The following is a 26,084-nucleotide window of genomic DNA, read 5'->3' as shown; positions in this document are numbered from 1 at the left end:
TTTTTACTTTTTACTAGTCTAAGAAAAATACTAAATTCTCATTTTAGGAATGTACTAGTTTTTTCTCGACCCAAATGAGAAAGCTGCTTTGTTTTAAACAGTTCAAAAATAAAAGTATAATTAATCATTATAGGAGAATTTTTGTTTTTGTCAGTTACAGGGCTTGAACAGGCACTGTCCTTGATCTGTCCTTGACCTAACCTTGACCTTTGTTCAAGGCTAGCACTCTACCACTTTGAGCCACAGCTCCACTTCCAGATTTTTGGTGGTTAGTTGGAGATAAGAGTCTCAGGGACTTTCTTGTCCAGGCTAGCTTTGAATACCAACCCTCAGTCTCTCGAATAGCAATGATTGCACAAGTGAAGCCACCAGTGTCTGGCTTCAGAAAAAAACTTAATAATTTTTAAATGTTTGTAATATATATATTTGGTAGATAAAAGACTGAGTCCAAAACAACTTAATTAGGCTTATCTATTTTATACCATTCTTAATGCATAAATTATTCATTTTTTCTTCAAGACGTTCCATTCTGAGATTATTAGCAGCTGGTCAGAATATTTTTAAATTATGACTTTAAATTATGACTCACAAAATAATGAATGAAGACCAATTCATGTTACTGCTATGCATCTAACTAACCTATGATATACACAGGCTGTGGAAAACATGGGAGAACTGAGAAATTAGACTGCCAGTCACCCATTGCAATTTCATGTTCAAAATAACCTGGCAAAGATTATACTCTTTTTGTCAAAATGATTTAAAAATTACTAAAGCTGGGCACTGGTGGCTCACACCTGTAATCCTAGCTACTCAGGAGGCTGAGATCTGAGGATCGTGGTTCAAAGCCAGCCCAGGCAGAAGAGACTGTGAGACTCCTATCTCCAATAAACCACCAGAAAACCGGAAGTGGCGCTGTAGCTCAAGTGGTAGAGCGCTCGCCTTAAGCTGAAGAGCTGAGGGACAGCCCAGGCCCAGAGTTCAAGCCCCACGACTGACAAAAAAAAAAAAATTACTAAAAAAATACTTCCAAAATTTAACAATCAAATACAATCACATATTAAAATCTATATATATAGCAACTAATAAAACAAGGAACTGTACAGTAAAATCTATCACCAAATTTTGGGAATTTCCATCCAATTATTCCATCCCATTAAGACAAAGTGAGCCGTGGGTCTTAGTGGCCATTCCTAGTACTCAGGTACAATCACTTCTGTTGAAGTATGAGGAATTCTATTCTTCTAGGTAGGGTTATGGCACTAGTTTGGCCTAGAGGGCTGTGAGTAGTAATAGGTTATGCTTTTAGATAATGTTTTCTCCAAAAAGCAGACACCATTTTTCAACACAATCCCTATAGCCACTGAGAGAGAAAAGGTAAATGAAGCAGAAGGAGAAGTCGAAAAAGCAGAAGCAGAAAAGAGAATAAGAGGAAGAGACTAAAGAACAGGCAGCAGGTAAAGAGGGGGAGGGGAAGAGAAGGAAAGGAAGGGGAAGAGGAGGAGCCTGAGGACAGTAACTTCCAAGTCAGAAACAGTTAAGGAGAAGGAAGAAGGGGAAAGAAAAATTAAAATGCCCCATCGTGTTCATTCCTTATTGTTTTTTGCATACTTGTGTTGACAAAGATGCATTATTAGAGTTTACTATGATATAATTCTCTATTTCATGCACTGTTTTCCTATTTAAAATATCCATTGACTACTCGCAATATATAAAGAGAGTTTTGATTATCAAACTTCTGGTTATTTCTCCCTTCTTCAACAGCATTCCATTTTAAATGTCCATTTCGAATGTGATGGTTCTTACCATTCTTTACTTTATATAATAGACTGTGTTTATTTTTGTGTGACTGAGCCCCTGCTTCTATTAATACCTACCCTAAGGCATGACGTAAAAATTGTTACTAACAAGATACACATATATATGATTTTAAATTCCAGTCTAATCAAATTACGCTAATGTGATGGTATTAACTTTCCACTTATCATTAGGGAGAGCTGATCTAAAAGACAGTGACAATTGCCAAATAATTACTTAATATCTGAAAGCAATATACTTCAGATGCTTTTATAAGCTCTGAATTTATTTTAATTAAGATATACTTCAAACACCTGTAATTTCACAACCCCTTATATAAATGATTGTTCTCTGTTCTTATGAAATTATTCTTTTTTCTTTTTAATCACAGCTCATATAATTCCCAATGCATTTGAATGTATTCTTCAAAGAAGAATAAATGAGAATAAATTCTGAGATATTCCACCTTACAAAGTGCAATAGTGAGCATTTCAGTGGCTTCAAACCATCTGTCCCATAGTTTGAACTAAGTAACAATAACCTAGCATTTTAGGGGATGGCCCTTTATCTTAGAAGTTTTTACTCGGCTTCAAATTGAGTCGTACAAGGGTAATTCCCCATTGAAGGGTGCTTGGAGGAGACAGCTAAGAAAGAGATGGACAGTTTTCCAATAACAGAAGTGACAGTATATTTTCTTCTGCTTCACTATAGGTGACAGTAGATATTTATTGTCACCACTACATCTAGAAAAATCATTTGACCTCCTTTGTTTTTAGTGACAAATACATTTCTCAAGAGTACTACATCCAGCGGATCATGGCTCTTTTTATTAAAGAAAAAACAATACATCAGGAAAGTTTATATTACTAGAGTGAGCATCTTTACATCGACCCAAATCACTTAAAGCTCTCACCTACTTTGCTACCAGTGATGTCATGGCTGTACCTACCACACAAATATAATGCCTATCTCTCTAAGATTAATACTGGCTTTGTGGGGGGGGGGGGCTAGTGAGGCCTGAGTTCTGGGTCTGGGTGCTGTCCCTCAGCTCTTCAGCTCAAAGCTAACACTCTATCACTTGAGTCACAGCAACACTTCTGGCCTTTTCTGCTTATGTGGTGCTGAGGAATCGAACCCAGGGCCTCATACATGCACTCACCACTGAGTCACCTTCTCAGCCCAATATTGGCTTTTTTGAGTAGTGCAATTGAACCAAAAAGCTATACATCAACTTGTCAAGTTGAATATTTACCTAAAATCACAAAACTACTTACTGGTTGATAATATTTAAACCCCATATAAGTAAGTGAAATATGCAATAGTGACTGCTAATACAGGCAGTTGCTAATAATTCTAAATGAGCTGTAAACAACTTTATTTTTCACAACTACTGAGTGAAAAGACAGTATTACTTCCACTTTGCCACTGAGGCTTTGAGGTTCAGCAAGTTTAAAAAGTAACTTCTTGAGCCAGGCGTCAGTGGCTCATGCCTGTAATGCTAGTTACTCAGGGGGCTGGGATCTGAGGATCACTGTTCGAAGCTAACCTGGGCAGGAAAGGCCATGAAACGCTTATCTCCAATAAACCACCAGTAAACCAGAAGTGGCACTGTGGCTTAAGTGGTAGAGTACTTGCCTTGAGCTGAGGAGCTGTGGGACAGTGCCTAGGCCCAGAGTTCAAGCTCCATGACCATGACTAACCCCCCCCCAAAAAAAAAGTAACTTGCTGAAACCATTAAGCTTTCAACACAAAGCCCAGAGAAGGACATCTTCAGGAGATTCTGTATTATAACAGCTGTCCTCTGAGAAGTCAATTATTATTAAGGAGTACTTTCAAAAATGCATTGCATTTATTAGCTGATTTGTTGAATGGCTTTTCCTCTGGATAACAACTTAGAGATATCAAAATTATAATTAAAAGAGAGCTATCAGGACATGAAAATTCTTAAAAGTACTTAGTGTTTACCCCCTACCCAAATGCCTTTTGGGGAAGTGGGATTCCTCAGGTCTGCCTCATCCTGACAGAGCAGGCATCTAAGGAAACAAATGGTTGACTTGGACCATGTGTGGATGCCCCATTTCTCAACACAGCCAATGGTAGGTACTAACTCATCAGCATCAATGCTACCACCTTTTGCAGAAGACCATGAAAATCCCAGTTACTGCACTCCCTCTGCAGACCAAGTGATAGCTACTGAAATGGACCCACTTCAAACTATTCTATTTCAGCCTCTTGGTATGTCTTCAGTCCGCTTTAGTCCCTTATTCTGCCATCTCTCTCAGATGTTCCCATGCCTAATATTCTTTGTATAACCTTGATGTTTCTCTCTTAAATTTTCAACTTTACTGCTAGAAATGCTGTTCCCTTGGAAACAAATTCCTCAACATCATGAACTCATGAGAGATCATGTTGGAATGACCAAAAGCCTGGCCCTTCCCTATGCCATTGGCTTTCCCTGAGTATTCTCAGTAGGAGACACTTCTCTTGGCTCTGGGTAGGCCAATCCCACGCAACCCTTTTTTAAAAACAATCAGGATTGGGTCAAAGCTTCCCTTTCTCATTTATTCAACAAGGCAGCACATTTCCTAATATTTTCTGCACGAAGTTCAGTTCACATGGTTTCAGATTCAATGTTAATAACTTCAGCATGTTTTCAAAAGAATGAAAGACATGTGTACAAAATCTCACAATGAAAAGTGATTTCATATAGGATACAGTTTAGGAGGTATTGGAGTTTTCCCCCAACCTCTTTCTCTAACCTGTGCCTCGGTCAAGTAACTTCAACCAGCACAGGGAGGTTCTCTTTCCTAATAATACAAATCAGCTCATACTCTAATAAAATCCATTCATTGCATTGTGGTAACAGTGTTGGGAACGTGGCAAGTAATGCATCTTGAACTAAGGGCCTAGGCACTTTCCCTTAGCTTGACACTCAAGGCTGGCATTCTACCACAGGGCCACAGCTCCACTTCTGGCTTTTTTTGGTGGTTAATTTGAGGTAAGAGTCTCATGCACTTTCTACTTAGGCTGACTTCAAACTACAATCCTCAGATCTCATCCTCCTGGGTAGCTAGGATTGCAGGCCTGAACCACTATCACTGGCATTCCGTCGCATTCTGAACACAAACCTTCTTTTCTTCAGGTGGCATAATCTGTGTTTAATCCTTTCTTATAGGAACCCCTTGCTTCTTCTATTCCATTCTTTTATTATATTTCTTTTTTTCTTAATATATATTTTTATGGTAAAGATACTGTACAGAGGGTTACAGTTACATGAGCAGGATAATGAGTCCATTAACTGAAGACCCAGAAATGAACCCACAGATCTATAGCTAATCTTTTATAAGGGAGCTGAAAAATAGAATGGAAGAAAGACAGCCTCTTTAGTAAATAGTGCTGGCAAAAACTGGTTAAACACCTGTAGAAAAGAAAAGCTAGATCCCCATATATTACCCTGCACCAGAATCAACTCCAAATGGATCAAAGACCTCAAAGTCAAAGCAGACACCCTGAAAACATTACAGGAAGGAATAGGAGAAACACTAGGGCTCCCTGGCACAGGCCAAAATTTTCTTAATAAAGACCCAGAAACACAACATATCTTTTATTATATTTCTGTTGACAACTAGATGCATTCAGTTTTGTGAGTCACAGAAATCAATTGTATGTTCCTTGAGTCAAAAGGGGGAAAAAAGAGATCAACAAAACTGCTCAGACTGGTGTAATTATGATAAATAAAATTATAATTCCCCACTTTCATGACTGCCAATTACTGTAACTGTTAAAATAGCCTTGAAAAAAAGACCACACAATAACTTTAAAGAACACAAAAGAAGAAACGTCATCACAGGCACTTCTGCAGGTAAGTTATCATTTGTTTTGCAATTTGAGTAAAAATAAACAGGGTGTGTCACTCCATCTCACTAACAGGAATGATCAAAAAACATACAGGACATCAAAATCCAGGGAAGCAGTTAAGCAAGGCTGTAATGAAAGTTTCTCTGTGGCACACACTTCTAGAAGCTCTGTATTTCTTTGTTCTAAGACTAATAATAACATCCTTTGACTTTATTGGGTACTGACAGTGTGTTCTATATTGTGTATAGTCTTCATTTTAAAACCACAAGTTGCCAGGCATTGATAGCTAATGCTAACTACTCAGAACTGAGTTCTGAGGATCATGGTTCGAAGCCAGCCTGGGCAGAGAAGTCCCAGTGAGACTCTTATCTCCACTTAACCACTCAAAAACCAGAAATGGAGCTGTAGCTCAAAGTGGTAGAGTGCTAGCCTTGAGCAAAAGAGCTCAGGGACAGCGCCTAAGCCCTGAGTTTAAGCCCCACAACTAGAAGCAAGCAAGCAAGCAAGCAAACAAGCAAGCAAGGAAGGAACGAAGGAAGGAGGGAAGGAGAGAGAGAGAGAGAGAGAAAGAGAAAGAAAAATAGAAGGAAAGAAAGAAAGAAAGAGAGAAAGAGAAAGAAGGAAAGAACAAATAACTACACAAGTCAGTTTTCAATATAGTGCTTTCCAAATGAAAAGAAACTGATGAATTGAGATTGCAAAAATCTATAAAATTTTTCCCTTATGCAAAAGGTGGGGATGCTTGCCACCCACCCATATAGTGTGGCTACTTCCTTTACCATATCTACTTGGAGTGAAAATTTTGTGACTATTTAAATGATTTTCAAGTTTATTTTAGAAAGAGACTAGAAACATATAATTTCTTATAAATCATATAAATTGAAATCAAAACATGATAATAAGGCATTAACTTTGAGAGTATCATTTATCAGTTTGTGTATCACATGTAACATATTTTCCTTATCTCAGAAGATATAATAAGTATCCATTTAGGTGGATACTTGAGGCTTGTAGCATTAAATCTATTGCATAAAGGCATTAGAACTTGCCTTTAAGCATGGTCAATACTTATTTCTCACATTTATAATGGAAATATATAAAACATATGATTGAAAGAATATATATCTATATAATTCAATTATATTTATAATTCAATTATACATTCAGTTATAAAATGGAAGTATAAAATTAATTATGAATTAATTTGTAATTGAATTATATATAATTGAACAATTCAATTACAAATTAATTCAATTATAATTATAATTCTGTTCTATCAAACACTAATGTATATCATATATTCATTGGAAAATCCCTTCTTACATCCAACAGTTCATCTTTTTTTCTGATTCATAACCAAGCAAATCTAAGATATAAATACATACTAATCTAAAGCACCTCACAATATACACCACTTGCTACCATTCAATATTTGTTTGCTCTTCTTAATTTTAAGGTGACATTTATACTCAATAAAATGTATACATTTTAAGTCTACCAAACAAATATCTTTTAACTTTTTCTTAAAAAATCTTGAGAAGAAGAGTAAATGATTAAATCATATGCTTCAATGATAACAACTCTTACAGCCAGTAACCAGTTGAGCACACCAATAATCCCACTACTCAAGAGTTTTAAATCTGAGGATCATGTTTCCAAAAAAACTTCATTATACAACATTTATATAAAGTCTAGCTAGTTACATGAATTAAACTCATGATCAAAATGAAACTTTCAGAGCTACAATAAACAGTCTGTATGTATTATTTTGGTTGGCCAGGTTATTATACATAGAAGATCAAAAACAGATACAAGTTACATATATTTTTAATTTAGTCCTATTGGTTGTGAAGCAATTATTTTTGCATATCACTTGCATTGAGTTACCTACATGTTAAGAACTAGTTCAGATTTGTATTATTAAAATCCCACCCTCAAAACATTACAACACCAAAACTGGGGCTCTTAATGAGACCCCAGCACAAGGAATGAAATCACCTTTAGTTGTTTAATATCTCTTGTCTTCAATGAGTCGTGCTAACCAAGGCATACTACACCAAAATAATGATCTCCAGGGAATTCTTTACCTTGGGATCATGTGACTCAACCAGACTGGCTGTAACAGTAATCTAGAAATAGGGTTTCATTATTACCAGTGGATCTTGGGGAAAAAAACACACACAAAAATACAAACAAGACAACTAGCATGTCTTTATTATTGAGCATCAAACTCACAATGCAAAGATTGCACAAAGATCTTTGGTTATTTTCCTGAAACTAGTGGGAAGGGAACATAAAGAAGAATATAGGCATATATAAGACAATACATATATGGAGAACTTTGGAACATGGCTACTTGGTCTCAAATAATTTCAAACTATATACATGATACAGTGCAGTCTACAGTTTCTGTTTTTCCAAGTGCTTTTGGAAGATCAAACTCAGTGGGCCCATATTAAATTATATTTCTCACAGAGAAAAAGTCCCCTGTGAACATATTTAAGCTTATATTGACATTTTTTCATGCTGTTTTAATCTGAGCTACCTTATCTTTTAAAGATATTCCTAAAGGGAAATTATTGAAAAAATATTTGCATAAGTATGTTTGACAGCAGATATAATTTGTTTTTTATTCAAACATATTCTGCTGAATTTCAGAAAGATAAATGCTAATGGCTTGACAGTAATATATACACTAGTCAACTACAAGTTTATCCAAATTCAAGTCACTGCAACTGGCTACCAATCACTGTTTGTTATCCAAGTGTCTTAAATATTTGTAAGCAAGCACATTATATAATTAAGCAGTATCATTTCTCAATATAAGACATATTTTCCCTTGGATTTTCTTTAATTGCTGAAATGTTGTGTTATCTTAGCATCTGTGTTGAAAGACAGTATGTCCAAATAATGAAAAAGGCAGTAACTACAGTTATATCAAGAAATCCAGAAAGAAAAATAGAAATATTTTATATTGTATATGAAAAATAATTATCAAACTGAATCTATTCTTGAGAAGAAGCTGATGTATTAGAAATATTGTCTCTTATATTTTGTTTTCCTGATTGTGATGGATAACAACAAATTTGAGAATTTTCTGGAATAAGCCGGTTGATACAGACATTAGGTTTTGCAGGCTTTGTTACAACTATCAAATTTTGCCTGATTCTGTCTTTGTAATTACGAAGTAGGCCTACACATGTGTGACTAACTAAATACAACTGCATTTCAATAAAGCTTAACTTATAAAAATGAATGATAGATATATTTGATGTGCAAAACATTCTCCAGTTCTTGAACTAGTTCAATGTGGTTATTAAGAAAAACCAGAAAACTTGGACCCATCCTTTCCCCTCAAAAAAATATGTATTTTTTAGAGATTTTGCACATATCCTTCAAAAGTCAAAGACCTGCAGAGCCAAGATTCTTAAAAGCTCATGTTTGGTGTCAATTTTAGCCTTGAGCACATTTGCCAATTAGAAAGAAAAACCCCCAAATTAAGTAGAAACCCATGCTAGAGAATGGCAGATCTTGAGCAGAGCTGTCATGGGGTTGAGAAAACAAATTTGGGATGTAAGTGTTCTGAGAAATGAGATCCTGAAGAAACTATGGTCTTTCGTCTACTGGTAACACATCCGGGTTCCCAGTGACTGATGTGGCTCCTGGAATCACCCCACTAGGAGTGGACTGATGGGATGATTAGATGCCAAAGCATAGCACTTCTGCAGGAAGCTAAATAATGTCAGAGCTCCAGCCAGGTGCCTGTAGCTCACACCTGTAGTAATTTTAGCTGCTCAGGATTCTGACATCTGAGGATTGCAGATCAAAGCCAGTTGGGGCAGAAAAGTCCAAGAGACACTTAACTCCAATTAAACACAGATAGGTCTGTGGCTCAAATGGTAGAGCACTAGCTCAGGACTGGCACATGTGTACACACGCACGCACGCACGCACGCACGCACACACACACACACACACACACACATACACACACACACACACACTTCCAAGCTACCCATGTAATTTTTTTAATCATTCACACCAGATAGCATAAAACTAGTCAATAACAAAGGGCATCTAATTCAAAAAGACTCACAAAAGCTTCAACAAGGAGTTGTAATTCGATTCTTAACATGATTATAATTAATATATTCAAAACATGACATGAACACAGATGAAAAGGAAAAATAAATGGAAAATAAAAGAAACTAAAACTAGTTTTTCTATGCTCAGAGAGGCAGCATGCTAGAATTATGGTAATGATGCCTCATTACTTACAATATTTACTTATATGGAATTTACAATATTGACTCTTTTATACCTTTTATTCTCATGATTGTATGGGAAATTTTTCAATTAAGTTTCTCAAATAAATAACACTAATGATACTCATGCTTATGCTCAAATGCTTGATCCTATCTTTCTCCCATTTACATTTAACTTCTGAGTAAATACATTAATACATATTTACTAACACTATGTATTTGTTAACACTTGAAACTTTAAAGCATCCTTAATTCTTTTCAAACTAGGGCATATACGAACACTAAATTGAAAACGATGAGCAACTCATAAGGACAAATCTGAGACTTAGATTGTCCCAGAAATACAAGGTCATATCAGGTCCCATCAAAATATTCAAGAATAAAAGATCATAGTCATCGTTAGAATTTCACAACTTCGCTTCACGCATGAGAGAGAAAGAGAGTGAAAAAGATGGCTAGAGAGAGTGTGTGTAAGGGAGAGAAAATCAATGCCATTATGGAATAAGAATAAGGTTAGAAAATAGAATATCTTCCATGTAATGTGAAAGAAAAGGAGACTTAAAACTTCACAATGTTCTTCTTTATCATACAACCAATAGCTCTGATAAGTCATGAAAGTACTAGACTGTTGTTGGCATGCCATAAAGCAGAATGTGCTACTGAAACATGTCCATAAAATGCATCTTTCACCTCATCAAGCAAGGACTCTTTGTTAAAGAGCAGCTGGTATGGAGTTGATACCATAAAACTTTATTATAATTATATATAATTCAGATAAGAAGAGAATGGTTAAATTTCCTTACTGAACCTACTACATCTGATGTGAGAAATACACACTAAAGTCCCTATGGTTACTTTGTCAAAATTAACTTGAAATGAAGTAAGAAGTACTCAGCTACCTGAGCTATCATCGTAGCTAAAATTATAAAATAAATTAATAAATGTTTAAGGCATTTATTTTTGCCATTCAATTGTCTTCCTTCCCTCTGCATATACCAAAGAAATTTTAGTGAGGCACCCTATACCCATGGATGGGATAAGTCCTTTAGAAAAAAATCAAATAAGCAAATTTGTAGTCTATAGTGACAGTCCACGCACTATTTTTAAAAATAACAACAGCAACAATAATTTAAAAGTATTAAATAATTGTTAAATAATTTTAAAAATATAAGCTGTGTGGATAACTAAATGCACATGTGCACCAATAAGAACATGGAAGAAGTTTTAGCAAAAAAAGATAATATTTGAGGTTGAGCATACACAGGCAAAGTAAGGGGAGAAGGGCATTCCAAGCTTTAGGGAAACAAATGTACAAGAGACTACAGAGGCCACTAGACCAGAAAAAAAAAAAAGGCATACACTGGCCAGAGCAGAGAAGATACATTAATGGAGAGATCAAGCTGGTAACCAGACTATGAGAACTTTGAACAGATATTAAGAGATTTGACCTTATATTCCAGGAAACACAGAGTGGTAGAAATACTTTTAGGAAAGAGACAGAACAAGGCAGTGGCGTTGAACAAGATGTATGTATTCCTGAATTGACATGTTCAATGGGATACCCTTTGTACAACTACATAAAGACACCCCCCCCACACACACACACATACATATATATGTAGCCAGGTCCTGGTGGTTCATGCCTGTAATTCTAGCTGCTCAGAAGGCTGAGATCTTACGATCCTGGTTCAAAGCCTGCCAGGACCAGAAGGTCCATGAGACTCTGATCCCTAATGACCAATAAGAGGTTGGAAGTGGATCGGCAGCAGCTCAAGTGATAGAGTACTAGTTTTAAACACAAAAGCTCCTAGACAGAGCCCAGGCCTTGAATTCAAACCCCAGGAATGGTAAAGAAGTAAAAATAATAAAATAAAGAAAAGGAGAAAAAGGAAATAATTATTCTCTCCCATGCTAATCGGCAGTATTTAGTCTTTCTATATATTACTTTTCAACTTCTCCTTCTACAGATGACAAAACAGATTTGAAGACATAAAATAGCTTCCCAGGGGCACTTGTTATGCAGATGTCAGAGATGAGATTCTCTCCAAAGTCTGTGACTTCATTGCTTATGGCTCTGAAACACTGTGCCATACTGCTTCTCCGGTATGTGACTACTGTGATTTTTTGTTTATTTAAAGTAATGGAAAGTTGGACTACAGCGTTGATTATCCAAGCAGAGGATAAATTATGAAGCGAAAGATAGCAAAACAGAAGACCTTGTCAAAATAAGGGATGAGTATTGTTTGGGGCATTTAGGAAAATAGTGGTGGAAGTAACCTGCAATTGTTTGGGAAAAAGGAAAAGCTTATTTTAAGACACACCCTATTAACACCTTGTGAATGAAATGGAATAGCAGGAAAGAGATGTAGCAACTGGGCCGACCAGCAACCGGACTAGAGATGGTTCTTGCTTTCATTGACCATTCATCCTTTTCTCTTTCATTCCACTCCAAGGATTCTGTGTTTGTTTTCAGGATGGTTTGTTTGATTCATCTCCCTTCTTTTCTCATTATAAATTTTGCCAAATGTCTTGATAGGCCTAGCATGTAATCTATCTTTAAAACCAAATACTTCATTTTAAATCTAATTTGAGTCTTTTTTTTATGGTCCATATATATTAAAACGTATGCATAATCATTGCGTTTAAAGGGAATATGACAACCCTGTAATTTTTCATTTAGACAAACCGTTTCCCTTTTTTCATTCTTTGTACTCTTCGGTTTCACCAAATAAATCCTCTTTCTTTTTAAATTGATGAGGCAGCATAGATCTGAAGCTCAGAGTGCTTTAGTAAAAGTCGTAGCTTTGGATCACCCATCAACTTACATAGTCCATTTGGACTGTAATAAAACAGCAGCACAGACTGGTGTCTCAGAAAGCAGACGTTATTTCCGCAAAGTTCTAGAGGCTGGCAGCTTCAAGTTCACAGTCCGGATGTGGCTGTGGTGAGCACCCTCTTCTTGCATGCTCTTAGCTACCTTCCTCTCTGCGCCTGGCAGAGGGACGGTTCTGCTGTCCCTTCCTCTTTTTACCAAACCAGCCTTCCATTTCAATAACTTCATTCACCTGTGCTACTTTCTCACTAGACCTAGATAGAGGGTTCGCCATTTAAATGGCAAATTTGGTGGAAAGCAAAGCAATCAGTCCACACAACAGTCCCAGCTCCTTTTCACTTCTAAAGCTGGGAAGGTCTTCAGTCCCCTCTCTTTTCTTAGCTATATGTAGCCACTGGGCCACAGTGTCATAGTCTTAATCCCACAGTCCTTGATTGATCTAAGATGATCTTTGCAACATTTCACGAACTTGATTCTGATACCTCCTGCATATGGACAGAGAATGAATCCTGCACAGGACTGTTATTTTCACAACATGCTTCTGGATGAGGGGAAAAAATAGCATAAAGTTCTCTTAACTTCTTGGCCACTTTACTAATGAGGTCACCAGGGAGTGTTATAGGTAATTTCTTAATATCAATGCAGAGTATTCAAGGATGGCTGCCAAGTACACCGATGAGCATGTAAGAAGAAGCATTGAGCTTCTGCCCTGTGATCTGTTCTCCAGCCTGGCCATCCTCTGTCTGGTCCTGTCTTGACTAGAACAATTAAGACCTCATGTTCCCCTTACCAAACCTGCTTTCATCTCCATGCATATATGCTGGTAGACTTGTTTCCATGCATGCTACAGCATACATGACAAAACAACAGAAATTTACTTGCACACAATTTCAGAGGCTGCAGGTCTAACAGCAAGTGTTGGATGTCTCCTAAGGCCAACTCTTCTTGGCAGATGGCCGCTTTCTAGCTCTATCTTGTGTTTTTCACTCTTTCTATAAGAATACTAATCATATTGGATTAGAGTTCTAATTTTACAGCCTAATTTAACTTTGATTACCTCTGTAAAGAGCCTAATATGGTCACACGATGGGGAGGGGAAGGGCAGGGGTTAAGGGCTTCAAAATATGAGCTTTAAGTCAATAAGAGCCATTGTATAACACATGATTTTCTTAGAAGCATATCTTTTAAGCTAGACTTTATTTTCTACCAAAGTTTTACATACTTATTTCTTGGGAGCAAAACAAATCTGACCTTCTTTCCTTCCTCCCTCCCTCCCTCTCTTTCTTTGTACCTTTCCCCCTCTTTTTCTTCCTTCCTTTTACTTTCCTTCCTTTTTATCATCCTTCCTTCCTTTCCTCTCTCCATCCCTTTTCTTCCTTCCCCTTTCTCTCCCTCCCTCCCTCCCTCCCTCCTTCCCTTCCCTCCTTCCTTCCTTCTTTCCTTCCTTCCTTCCTTCCTTCCTTCTACCTGGCTTTTTCTCAATTCTACACAAAATAAAACCTTTTTCTAACCAAATTAATACATATCATAAGCAAAACATCACATGGAGAATAGTTTTATTTTTCATGTGAATGTATCTCTATTTTGAACGTTTTTCACTTATCAAACTCTGAGAACAGACAAATCTAACAAAGATTTAAGTCTATTTTGACTCTTCTTTTGATTTGCCTATGATCAACCTACCACCAATATTACTTTCTTTTTTTTATGATTTTTTTTATTGTGAACATACTGTACAGAGGGGTTACAATTACATGGGCAAGATAATGAGTACATTTCTTATCAAGCATTATTGCCTCCTTCTTTGTTTACCCTTCACATCCCTTCCCAGCCTCCCCCCGCCCCACCTAATCCTCCCCCCTCCACCAAAATGGTAAAGTTCGTTTTCGACATGACAACTTGTACTTCTCATTGTTGCAACAGGTCCACCTGTATCCTTAAACAACTTGTTTTTCCCCTTCTCCTCCACAAATTATACCGACATCAAATATAGTGAAAGCAGGGGTTATACTGTGGGGGAGGGACATGCAAAGCAACAAAGAAATAATCTTATAAATGCGTTAGAAACAAATGCATGAAAGAAAAAAAATTAAATACATATCTAAGGGTTCATTTTCCTAACATCACATTATCTGACCTTTTCTGCTTGACTCATACATATACTAGATATTGCAAATAAGGGAAACCATGGGACCTATGTTTCTTTGGGCTTGGCTTAGTTCACTTAATATAATTTTTTCCAAGCCTTTCCATTTCCTAACCAATATTACTTTCAAGAAAACATTTTAGATGGTTGAAAAATATCAGTGTTGGGCTGGGAAGGTGGCTCAGTGATAGAGTGCTTGCCTTGCAGGCATGAGGCCTTGGATTCCATTCCTCAGCATCACATAAACAGAAAAAGCCTGAAGTGGTGCTGTAGATCAAATGGCAGAGTGCTAGCCTTAAGCTGAAGAGCTTAGGGACAGTGTCCAGGCCCAGAGTTCAGGCCCCATGACCAACAAACAAACAAACAAAAAATTAGTGTTTTTTAAATATATTTTTAAGTTTTCAAAACTTAATCTCATTTTTCCAATAACTTATTACTGAATATTCACTCTCTTTCATTCACATCATTTTCCTTATAAACATACCATATACTTTGAAGGAAAAAGCTGAAGCTGTGACATCTTGTGTTCTTGATTTTATATATTAGTTTTATAGGCACAGTGTAAAGAACATTTCTACAAGGTTTAATGAAACAAGAGCTGCTAAAGTGACAAGTTGTGTTGATGATCTAGGAAGCCTTGCTAAGGATAAAAGGATAATTAACCTCATCCTATGTATCTATGTGAGGAATAAAAAAAAAATGCTATGAGTTTTACACATGATTTAACCACATCCATACCTTCATTAGAATTAAGAAGGAAAAAGAACCATTCCTGTGGACAACTACATAAAGATAATAAAAATATCTTTTTGAGAAAAAAAAAAACTGGGTACCAGGATCCCAGGCCTGTAATCCTTACAACACAGAAGGCTGAGATCAGAAGATCATGGTCCAAAGCCAGCCTAGGCAGGAAAGTCTTTGAGACTGATCTCCAATTAACCATCAAAGAACACCCCCCCCCATGGTTCAAGTAGAAAAACAGATAAGCAAACAACAAAAACAAAAACATGAATATTTGGACCACTACTGAAAACATATTCCTCCTGGGCTGTGGTTTAAAATGAAAAAGATGTGTTTGGTGTTTGTGGTGGGGGTAGTTGTAGGAGAGAGAGGGTAATGCACTACGAAATTTTATGTCCTGTGTATGGAGACAGTTTATGAGATTTAGGATAGAGCCCAGGCTAATTTTGTTCTGTCTGGCCAAACAAGACAAGAATTTTACTACTTTAGGGTGGTAAAAAGACATAAAATGTCACAGAGCTAATACAAATGACACAAGGGGCAAGACATTAAAAAGGAATCTATTCATTGCTCTACTGCTAAGAGCGAGAAATTACATCAGAACAGAAAACAAAGGTGAAAAGCTGAAGTTAAAAGCAGATACAAAAAGTAAGTTAACATAATGAAGGTAAACACTAATAATAAACATGCCAAGAAATGTTTCAGCAGCAAAGTTTGTAGATTTTTTAATATTGCAATATTTTTCAAACCCATATTTGAGTTACTACATTATATGACTACTTTTCAACAACAAAATATATCTCTGTATTTGTTGTATGAAAAGAGCTATGTATCATAACTACATAACTATAGGATTATTTTCCCCAGACTAATTCTAACAATGTTTTGGCCTCTGGTACAGAGGTATATGTATCCATGGCAATATTAGCTGGGTTTGCTGTTTCCTTTATTCTTTTTTTTTTTCTTTTCTTTTTCCTGTGCCCACTTTGGGGCTTCAACTTAGGGCCCAGGCCCTGTCCCTGAACTTTTCTCTTAGCTCAAGGCTAAAAATTTACCACCTGAACCACAGCTTCACATCCCATATTTTGGGAGTGTTTAATGGCGATAAAAGTCTCACTGACATTGTTGCCTGGGCTGGTTCAAACCGTGATCCTCAGATCTCAGCCTCATGAGTGGCTAAGATTACAGGCATGAGCCACAGACAACCTGCTTCGGTTTTCTTTTTATTATTATTTTTTACCCCCAATTTTCCTTCTTCTTATGGTTTCTTGAGGGAAAAATCTAACTTTGGTACGTAGTTAACAATTTGCCAGTAAAATGGATAGTGTGAGATGTCAAGTAAGAAAAATGTCTAGAAGAACAATTTGAGAATATTTATAGTTTGCAATTATCTCCCAAGTAAAAGTTAAATTTGACACAGTCCCAGCCAAGGAAATTTCTAAAGTACTTAAATATATATATATATATATATATATATATATATATATATATAAATATATATATATACACTATATATATATACACATAGATAGATGTAGATATTTCTCAAAAATGTGCAAAGAATGAGGAAAAGCCTTCCAATATTAGAACCTGAGCCTTAGGTTCAAAAGCTTGAGGTTCAAAATCAATGGGACGTGACAACAGAGTTTTCATTCTGTATTGAAGTGCAGCATACTTTATCAAGGACTATTTTTATAAATATGGATTAAAATTATGGCCCAATGGTAAATTCTTTAAAATTACTGGTTTTAAGTTCTGCAAAACCCAAAATTAGAAATAAATATCATAGTCCAGAAAACAGTGAATTAAAAGCCAGTGTCATCTATGAATAAATAAATAGTAATTAATTGTAGCTTAGTTCTAAGAATTGATCTCTCCATATATAAGGGAAATACAACTGCCACTTTGGAAACAAGGAAGCGTGGATTTAGAGTAAAGAAGAATTATTTGGGGGAAGTTATAAATGCATTATAATTATTTACATTCAGATGCAAGTAGAAGACAAGAATACTGCTTTTATAACAAAAATATCTGTGTCAACAAACATTTATGAAAATTTCAAAAACCAGAACTAAAATCATGAAAATATTTTAAAGTCTAAATATAGGTTTTGTGCTTAGGTTAGTTGCCTTTTCTTGCCTCCTACCCGAATTTGCTGTAAAGTTGTATATTCTGCCTTGAGACTTGGAAATGTGGACAGAATAGTTAGCATTCCTATAACAAGCAAAAGTTCTGAAAAGGGCTGAATGGAGCAGGAAAGAAACAGCAATGTGAGAACATAGGCAGTATTCGAGAGAAAATAAGAACCAAGGATGTACTAACAAGATAGGATAAAACTCAAATCTGGGCAACAAGTTTGGAAGGAATGTTAGAGTAAGCTTTTGTTTTTAAGTGGGAGCAAGAGAGGAAAATTGAGAATCAAAAGTTTATTTGGATTTTTCTATTACCAGACATCATTTAAAGCTAATCTTAAAACTAAATTGATGAACAAAAACACATCCTCTTCTTATACACCTGAAAACCTAAAGCAAGCACATCAATAAAATTGATTAAGCCAGGTGTGATGGCATAAATTTGTAATCCCAGCTAATCAAGAGGCAGAGATGAGGAGGGCCCCCTCTTACAAAGTAGCCTTGACAAAACAATATTCACTAATCTGTAAGGCAGGCCATAGATTTTTCTAAAAGTTCATGGTATTATGTCAGGACAGGAAATATGATTTATGGTAGTTTCCTATTCTTTTCAAACTTGGCACCTGCCTTAGTCAGCCTGAGGATCATCTAGTCAAACAGAAGGTAAGTGGACATGTGGAAATACTTATTTGTACAAGCATATGCCATCAGTATGAATTCTATTCTATTCTAACTAGTTCTATATTTAAATTTAATATTAAGTATTTTAATGTTAGAAAGAGTAACAGGAAGATAATGGATTTTAAGTTTATATTTTTCACTTTTTCTATTAATTGTACAATGGAGCTTTGTTGTGATATTTACAACTATTACCTAATGTATTTTGATCAGTTATCCCATCTATATTAGTAATATTTGAAAACTAGGCATAGAAGGGCACACAAAATCCCAGGAGACATAAAGCATGAAGATCTCTGTGCAACGTAGGCACCAGGAAGCAGCAAGAAAGTAATTACCTGGAAAAAAAAAACCCTCAAATATAAAAGGATTTGGAGCATGACTCAAGTGGTAGAGGTCCTATCTACCAAGCATAAAATCCAGTAAGCAAATCCCAATGCTACCCCAAAAAAGATGATAATTTCAGAAATAACTATTTCCATTATTAAATCTAAACTGCAGTCAATATCTAATTTCCTCTTAATTTTGTTTTCATCGAGGCTAAAATGGCATAGTTAAGAAATTAGCTGTCCTCCACCTCATCTTGTCACTAGATGGGAACAAAACATTTTCACTCATGTGTAAACATGTAAATGCCTTAGTTAGGGATTGCATGATGTACTCTCAATTCAAAATACCACCATTTGTAGACTGTGATTAGCAGTAGACATTCCACCACTCGGTTTCAAATGAAAGCAAAACACAATCTCAGTAAAGAAATTAAAATAGCTTTAGTGTGGTCTTGTTTGTAAACATTTGGGTAAATGCCCAAAAGTGGGATTGCTGGGTCATAGGGGAGTTCTATGTGAAGTCTTTTGAGGAACCTCCATACTGCTTTCCAAAGTGGTTGAACAAGTTTACATTCCCACCAACAATGAAGTAAGGTTCCTTTCTGTCCACATCCCCTCCAGCATCTGTTGTTGTTAGAGTTCTTGATTTTTGCCGTTCTAACTGGGGTGAGGTGATATCTCAATGTTGTTTTGATTTGCATTTCTTTTATGGCTAGGGATGTTGAACATTTCTTCATGTGTCTATTGGCCATCCGTCTTTCTTCTTCAGAGAAGTTTCTCTTTAAGTCTTTCGCCCACTTATTTATTGGGCAGTTGTTTCTTTGAGGATTTGTTGTTGGGGGTTTAATTTTTTGAGTTCCAAGTATATTTTAGATATGAGACCCTTGTCTGTTGTATGGCTAGTAAAGATCTTCTCCCAATCCGTGGGCTTTCTATTGATCTTGCTAGCTATGTCATTTGCCCTGCAGAAGCTGTGGTATATATACACAATGGAATTCTATGCTTCCATCAGAAAGAATGACATTGCCCCATTTGTTAGGAAATGGAAAAACTTGGAAAAAATTATATTAAGTGAAGTAAGCCAGGCCCAAAGAAACATAGGTCCCATGGTTTCCCTCATTTGCAATATCTAGTATATGTATGAGTCAAGCGGAAAAGGTCAGATAATGTGATGTCAGGAAAATGAACCCTTAGATATATATTTTAATGTTTTTTTCTTTCATGCATGTGTTTCTAAGGCATTTATAAGATTATCTCTCTGTTGCTTTGTATGTCCCTCCCCCACAGTATAACCCCTGCTTTCACTATATTTGATGTCAGTATAACTTGTGGAGGAGATGGGGAAAAACCAGCTGTTTAAGGATACAGGTGGACCTGTTGCAACAATGAGAAGTACAAGTTGTCATGTCCAAAACGAGCTTTACAACGTCGGTGCGGGGGGGGGGGGGGGGGGGGGAGGAGGGGGAAGGAGAAGGATTGGGATTGGGGGGGGAGGGAGGAGGCTGGGAAGGGATGTGAAGGGTAAACAAAGGAGGAGGCTGCAATGCTTGGTAAGAAATGTACGCATTATCCTGCCCATGTAATTGTATCCCCTCTGTACAGTATGTTCACAAATAAAATTAAATTTTTTAAAAAAGAAATTAAAATAAAAAAGAAAAGGAAGAAAAAGGTGTCCTGGAGGAGGAACAACAACCACAACTGTGACCTTTCCAAAGTACGTGTCCCTTAAATGGCTCTTCCTCCCTCTCTCCGCTCCCCCATCTCCCAACTCCCCCCCCCCCCCAGCCTCCCCACCCCCCCACCCCCCACCCCCGGGAGTGCTGATTACAGTGTGGAGTCTCTGGAGACTCAGGAGGGTGCCATCTTCTGGGTATTTGCTAAGCTGCAGCTGTAATCCTTGCTGCCACATTTAGCCAATTGCACTTCACACAAGCATGGGAGTTGTTTTTACAAGAGGAGCAGGAACTCAAGATTCAAGAATATTGAAAGTTAGACAAGCACACCAGGGCCCTTAGAGTGGTTATTTGGTTCATTATTGAATGTAATTGGAACACAAATAGCGCATTACCAGACCTGCTCGGTAGAAAGAGGGTGATATTCATTGATAATATGGGTTGCTGTTTGTTTTTTACAAGACATCAAATAAGATTCATGACTGAAAGATGTTGCAAGTTCATGTGACAGGTGTATTGGCTCCTTTCCAAACAGTGCCAACAAATTGTGTAAGACAGGACAAAGACCGAACAGGGAAAACTATGTTGAGAAGTGACAATAAATATCTCTGTAGATAATAAACATTTTTATAGAGTAACAAAATTATATGAAAATAATCATGACAGGAATTAAAAATAGTTTGCATGGTTCTCCTTTGCTATTGCCATTCCTATTTATGAACAAAACTGAGGACAAAAGTAATAACAATAGATTGTGTGTGTGTGTGTGTGTGTGTGTGTGCGTGCGTGCGTGTGTGTGTGTGCGTGCATGCCAGTCCCAGAGCTTGAATTCAGGGCCTGGGCACTGTACCTGACCTTCTTCAAGGCTTGCACTACTTGAGCCACAGTTCCACTTCTGGGATTTTGGGGATTAATTAGAGATAAAGTATAAAACATTATGTTGAAAACGAACTTCATAACTTCGTGGGGGTGTGGGGTAGTTGTGGAGGTGGGAGGGAAGGGATGGTAGGGGGAAAACAAAGGAGAAGGCAACAATGCTCAATAGGAAATGTACGCATTACCTTGCTCAAGTAATAGCATTTTTATAATAAAAAATGTACCAAAAAAGAATTAATATATCTGATTTGTGGGTTTAGAATGAGTTTTTATTTTTGCCCTGAAGTTAAAATAATGATGTACAAAAAAATATGTACATTTGGAAAGGGTATCTATGTGTAAAAAACTACAATGCATAAGCCTGTAAGCTTTGCCTCTAATCTTTAGGTTTAGAAGACAATTTTGGAAATATAGTTAATAGGCATTCAAACATTCTACTCTACCAAAAATCCAGTTCATAAAATTATCTACCATGTAGTCTTTGGCATATATTGTGTAAATTAAATCTAGTTTGTTGCTGACTTCTCTACTTCACATTCTGAGAAAGAGTATGTACCTTCTCCACTTACTTTAAAGAGGAAACCCTGTCACACAGCTATTTTTATTGTTATTTCCTTAGACTCTCAGGTTGATCATTTTCATTCCATCAACAACTACTTAATGTCTGGCTTGAACTGAATGTTATATATTTTTATTCACTTAGATATTAAACAGCAAATATATTGTAAGTTAAGCAGACAGGACAAGGAATAAGTTCCCAAACTTATCCTCCTGAACTCTCTGAGTACCATTGAAAAAGAAAAGACCACCACGTAAATGCTTTTAGCAACTAGGAATTGTTGGTGGACACAGAATTTACAAGGGAACTTCATGAATAATTGGAAGAGCAATTAGGAAACAGAGACTTAGCGGAGTGACCTGAACACATGTTCATTTTTGTCTTAACTTCAGTAAGAAACCTGGTTTCTAGGTGGGAAAATTCAGTAGAAAGGCCAATTACTGGTATTGTGGAAAACTGAGGTATCATCAGGTAGCAGACATCTGCAAAACATGTGCAGATGGATTTGAAAGGAAGCAAATCTCATGTAGGTAGAGAAAGCTTTGTATGCTTAATGTAAACAGCATATTACACAGTATTCTAACCCAGTGCTTCTATTGCAGGATGCACAAGAGATGCACATGCAAAGTGTGCAATATGGCGATGTTCAGGCTCAATGCTGGACTTGGTAAAATCAGCTCCAGAGTAGTGGTACCTCAATCAGTGCTTACCTCCACACATGCTTTCTATCTCAAGGAGTTTCAGGGCCAAACATACTACTAGATTCACTATCATATTATCCTTAAGTAATGTTACAAAGGAGATACCATATAAAAAAGTAGTTTATGAATACAGTATATCTTGTCACAACCCTATATTTACTTTGAAAACTGAAGTACATTTTGCTGAAAATCCATGTTACAAAATGTGATGCAAAAATGTGGATTTAATGTTCTGTTGCTAGTGGTGATTTTTATTAGTATTTATAATAGGCATTATTATAAATAGAACTTAACATTCTTGCTAATGTTAATTAGATAGAACAGGTTGATATTAACTAAATAGAGAAATTTATTTGAAAAACCAAGCATTTTAAATGCTGCATAGAGCTTTCCAAAGAAATTATTCATGTTCAACAAATTTAATGAAGATAATTGATCTATAAACTGTACACCTCCTTAGAACCAGTAAGTTATTCCTAATAATTTTAAGACAATGTCTGATTTTAAAACCATGTTTAATTTTAAGAACATATTTAATCAAGATTTGTAATTTAAATTTTTTCTTATAGTTTTTCTTTGTGTATAACCAAGGTCAATTCCTGGTTGTAAAATTTACCCAGTAAATTACTTTATAATAAAAATATTTTAGGGAAGAATGTGAAAATAAGGTCATGATCAATGATATAAAATTTATCATAAATGTTACTAAAAAGAATAAACAAATGTCTGCATGTGTTACAGGCTAAGCTCTTTGCTGATTTTATGTAACGAAAGATGAAAACACCCAATAAGAGCATATTCTACCCTGACATATTAAAAATAAGTGCTTATTTCAGTTGAAAAATTAAATAATATGAATCCACAAAGTTAAAAAAAAGTTCATCTGAGCTGACTAGTTATTATTAAAGTCAAAATGTGAATTGTAGTTTGAAAACTTTCCACAGGCATAAGAAAACATTTCAATAGGTGATTTTCATTAACGGAATCTATAACTTAATAAAGAATGCTGTGCAGCTGGGTTCCATACACATTTATAACTAGTATTCAGTCCGCATCAGTTTAAAAATGAAATCTCTTTAGTTTTTGTTTAATGAAGAGAAACAAATAGGAATATAAAAACATCCCAGATAAATTCTGAGTTTTCTAGAGTATTTATCACTGAATATTTTTAAATCACAAAATGAAGTGCCCTAAGAAAGTCTCTTGACACATCCTGTCGGCCCTTCTTATTTCCCTTCTCCTATTGATTTGTTATCAAATCCACACCAGAAAGGTACAAGTTTGACAGCAGCATATTACAGACTTTGAGATTAATATCCTTTAATATAAGAGATGTTATTAAGTTTGCCTTGTTCAAAGATATTCTGACTACATGTTAAACACAAAGGTTGGAGAAGATTCTAATTTATCTCTTCATCTACAGAAAAAAAAAACACGCTGTCAGTATAGAAACCATAAAATCACACATAAAGTTGTATGGTGGTAAATATTTGACAGCAGGCTTGCAAAAAATAAAAAAGCCCTAATTTGCAATGTTTGCCAATTTCTGTAGCATAAATACTCCCCCGTGGCTGATTTTGAGGCATCAAGGTGACATAAATGAATCTACAATTGGAAAAGAGGCAGAAGAGCTGGAAGGTAGGACTTCCACCATATAAATCCAACAGGTGTAAACTACTTTCTAAGTGTAGATAATACTAAAATAAAGTAGAAATGAGTTTGATTGCTGAATCCCCCTTTAAAATCATGCCATGTTCAATTATATGTATGTCTACTTTGATGTATTTTATTAACTGCCAGCTCACACAATTACTCAAATTCTAATAGTGGTTGAAAATCACATTGCACACTTTATAGACCATCCCAGCAATATGAATAGGTGTGGAATGTATTCTTCTTTGTTTATAACAAGCACAAGGAATGGGAACACAGAATAGAAATCTCCAACATCTCTGGCCATCATTTTCCTGAAGCTCTCTTCCTTCTTCTAGGTTCAGTTCTGCACCCGAGTAGCAGCTGATAGAATTATTACCACCAGAGTATTAGAAACACAAATATTGGCAAGTATTATTTGCAGGTAGCCAGAATATTATTACTCCAAAGTAATAAGGGTTTTTTTTTGTTCTTGTGCTATTAAAATCTTGTATCAATAAGGAAAAATGTATTGAAACTTAGTGGCTGGAGATAATAAGTTCCTAAATTCAAACTCACAAATCTCAGGCTAGTTTTCTACTTTCCCACTTAACAAAGGACAATTTCTGGCTCTCATATTATTCACACACACACACACACACACACACACACACAAGTAATCTCATGTATACATCTTCTAGAATGATCACAATATAATTAATAACTATGAAAAGATTATACATTCTTTTTTGGGGGGGGTCCGGTCATGGGCCTGAACTCTGGGCCTGGGCGCTGTCCCTCAGCTCTTCTGATCAAGGCAAGCGCTCTACCACTTGAGCCACAGAGCCACTTCCGGCTTTTTTCTTTTTGCTTATGTGGTGCTGAGGAATTGAACCCAGGGTCTCATGCATGCAAGGCAAGCTCTCTACCACTGAGCCACCTTCCCAACCCAGATTATATATTCTTGAATGCTAAACACTACTGGAATTAACAGATCCAAACATCCTATGATTAGTTTTCATGCTATGCTCACCATCTGACTGATTATGTGTAAATTCACAGGGCTAAATTATCCAAAACTTCAGACTTTCACTGGATCAATTATTATTAGAGCAGAATTCACTAAAAACAAACCCTACTTTGTAGTGTCATTTAAAAAGAAAAAGAAGCCCAATATCATGAAACGAAGCAGGTTAAATCCCTCTGTCCATAGCTTGAAGGCTCATTTCTCTTCACCTGACAAATAGGGAATTCTTGGCTCCCATGTGTTCTTCCACTGAGCCTTAACATCCTAGAGCTGAATTTTTGAGGGACTATTTATAAACCAGAACTCTGAACCATTCATTTGAACTATCAGAAAGCCCAGGAGGAGTCTGACCTCGGCCCAATGTCATGCCGTTAATTACAGCCAGACCCAGGGTCTGACCAGATCTGTGCCCCTCACTGTCTCCCAGCACTGAAAGACATTAATCTCTCAGTAAACCATTACCTCTTGAAGAACTCTCTTCATCTTTAGTAATAAGGTCTTCACTGCGGTGCAGTCCTGTAGCATCAGCCTGAATGGTAGAGAATCTATGCCTCCATTCTCCTCCACACTTGGTAGAGGCCGGTCCACAGAAGGACTGCTGGGTATCCGCCCAGTGTGAGAACACCTCAATTCCTGGTCAACGTCCTTTGTTAATTTCAGGGAAAGGCTCCTAACAAGGAAAACAGAAACAGAAGTTACAATGCAGTGTAATTTGAGGAGGAATACCAACCCTCAATTTGTTCAGAGTCATTAAGTATATTCGATAAAAATTCCTCATGGGACCCATGCCTTCTGCAGAAATGATCAAGTTATACATTCAGTGGTTGAGATTCAAAGA

The 26,084-nt window shown here is 36.4% G+C and overlaps 1 protein-coding gene across 4 annotated transcripts in view; it reads right to left on the bottom strand.

The window, feature by feature from the left end:
• Ccser1 (coiled-coil serine rich protein 1) overlaps positions 1-26,084 on the bottom strand; it is a 706,759-nt gene that overhangs the window by 438,130 nt on the left and 242,545 nt on the right. For all 4 annotated transcript variants that reach the window (XM_070022282.1, XM_070022283.1, XM_070022284.1 and 1 more), the window contains exon 6: positions 25,709-25,916. In XM_070022282.1, the coding sequence (XP_069878383.1) occupies positions 25,709-25,916 (208 nt within the window). The remainder of the gene's footprint in view (positions 1-25,708; positions 25,917-26,084) is intronic.

Source organism: Dipodomys merriami, unplaced genomic scaffold, assembly GCF_024711535.1.
Source record: "Dipodomys merriami isolate MVZ:Mamm:240054 unplaced genomic scaffold, mDipMer1.0.p SCAF_15, whole genome shotgun sequence".
NCBI classification, from domain to species: Eukaryota; Metazoa; Chordata; class Mammalia; order Rodentia; family Heteromyidae; genus Dipodomys; species Dipodomys merriami.
Note: the sequence above shows the minus strand (reverse complement) of the source record. Positions and strands in the feature narration are given on the sequence as shown.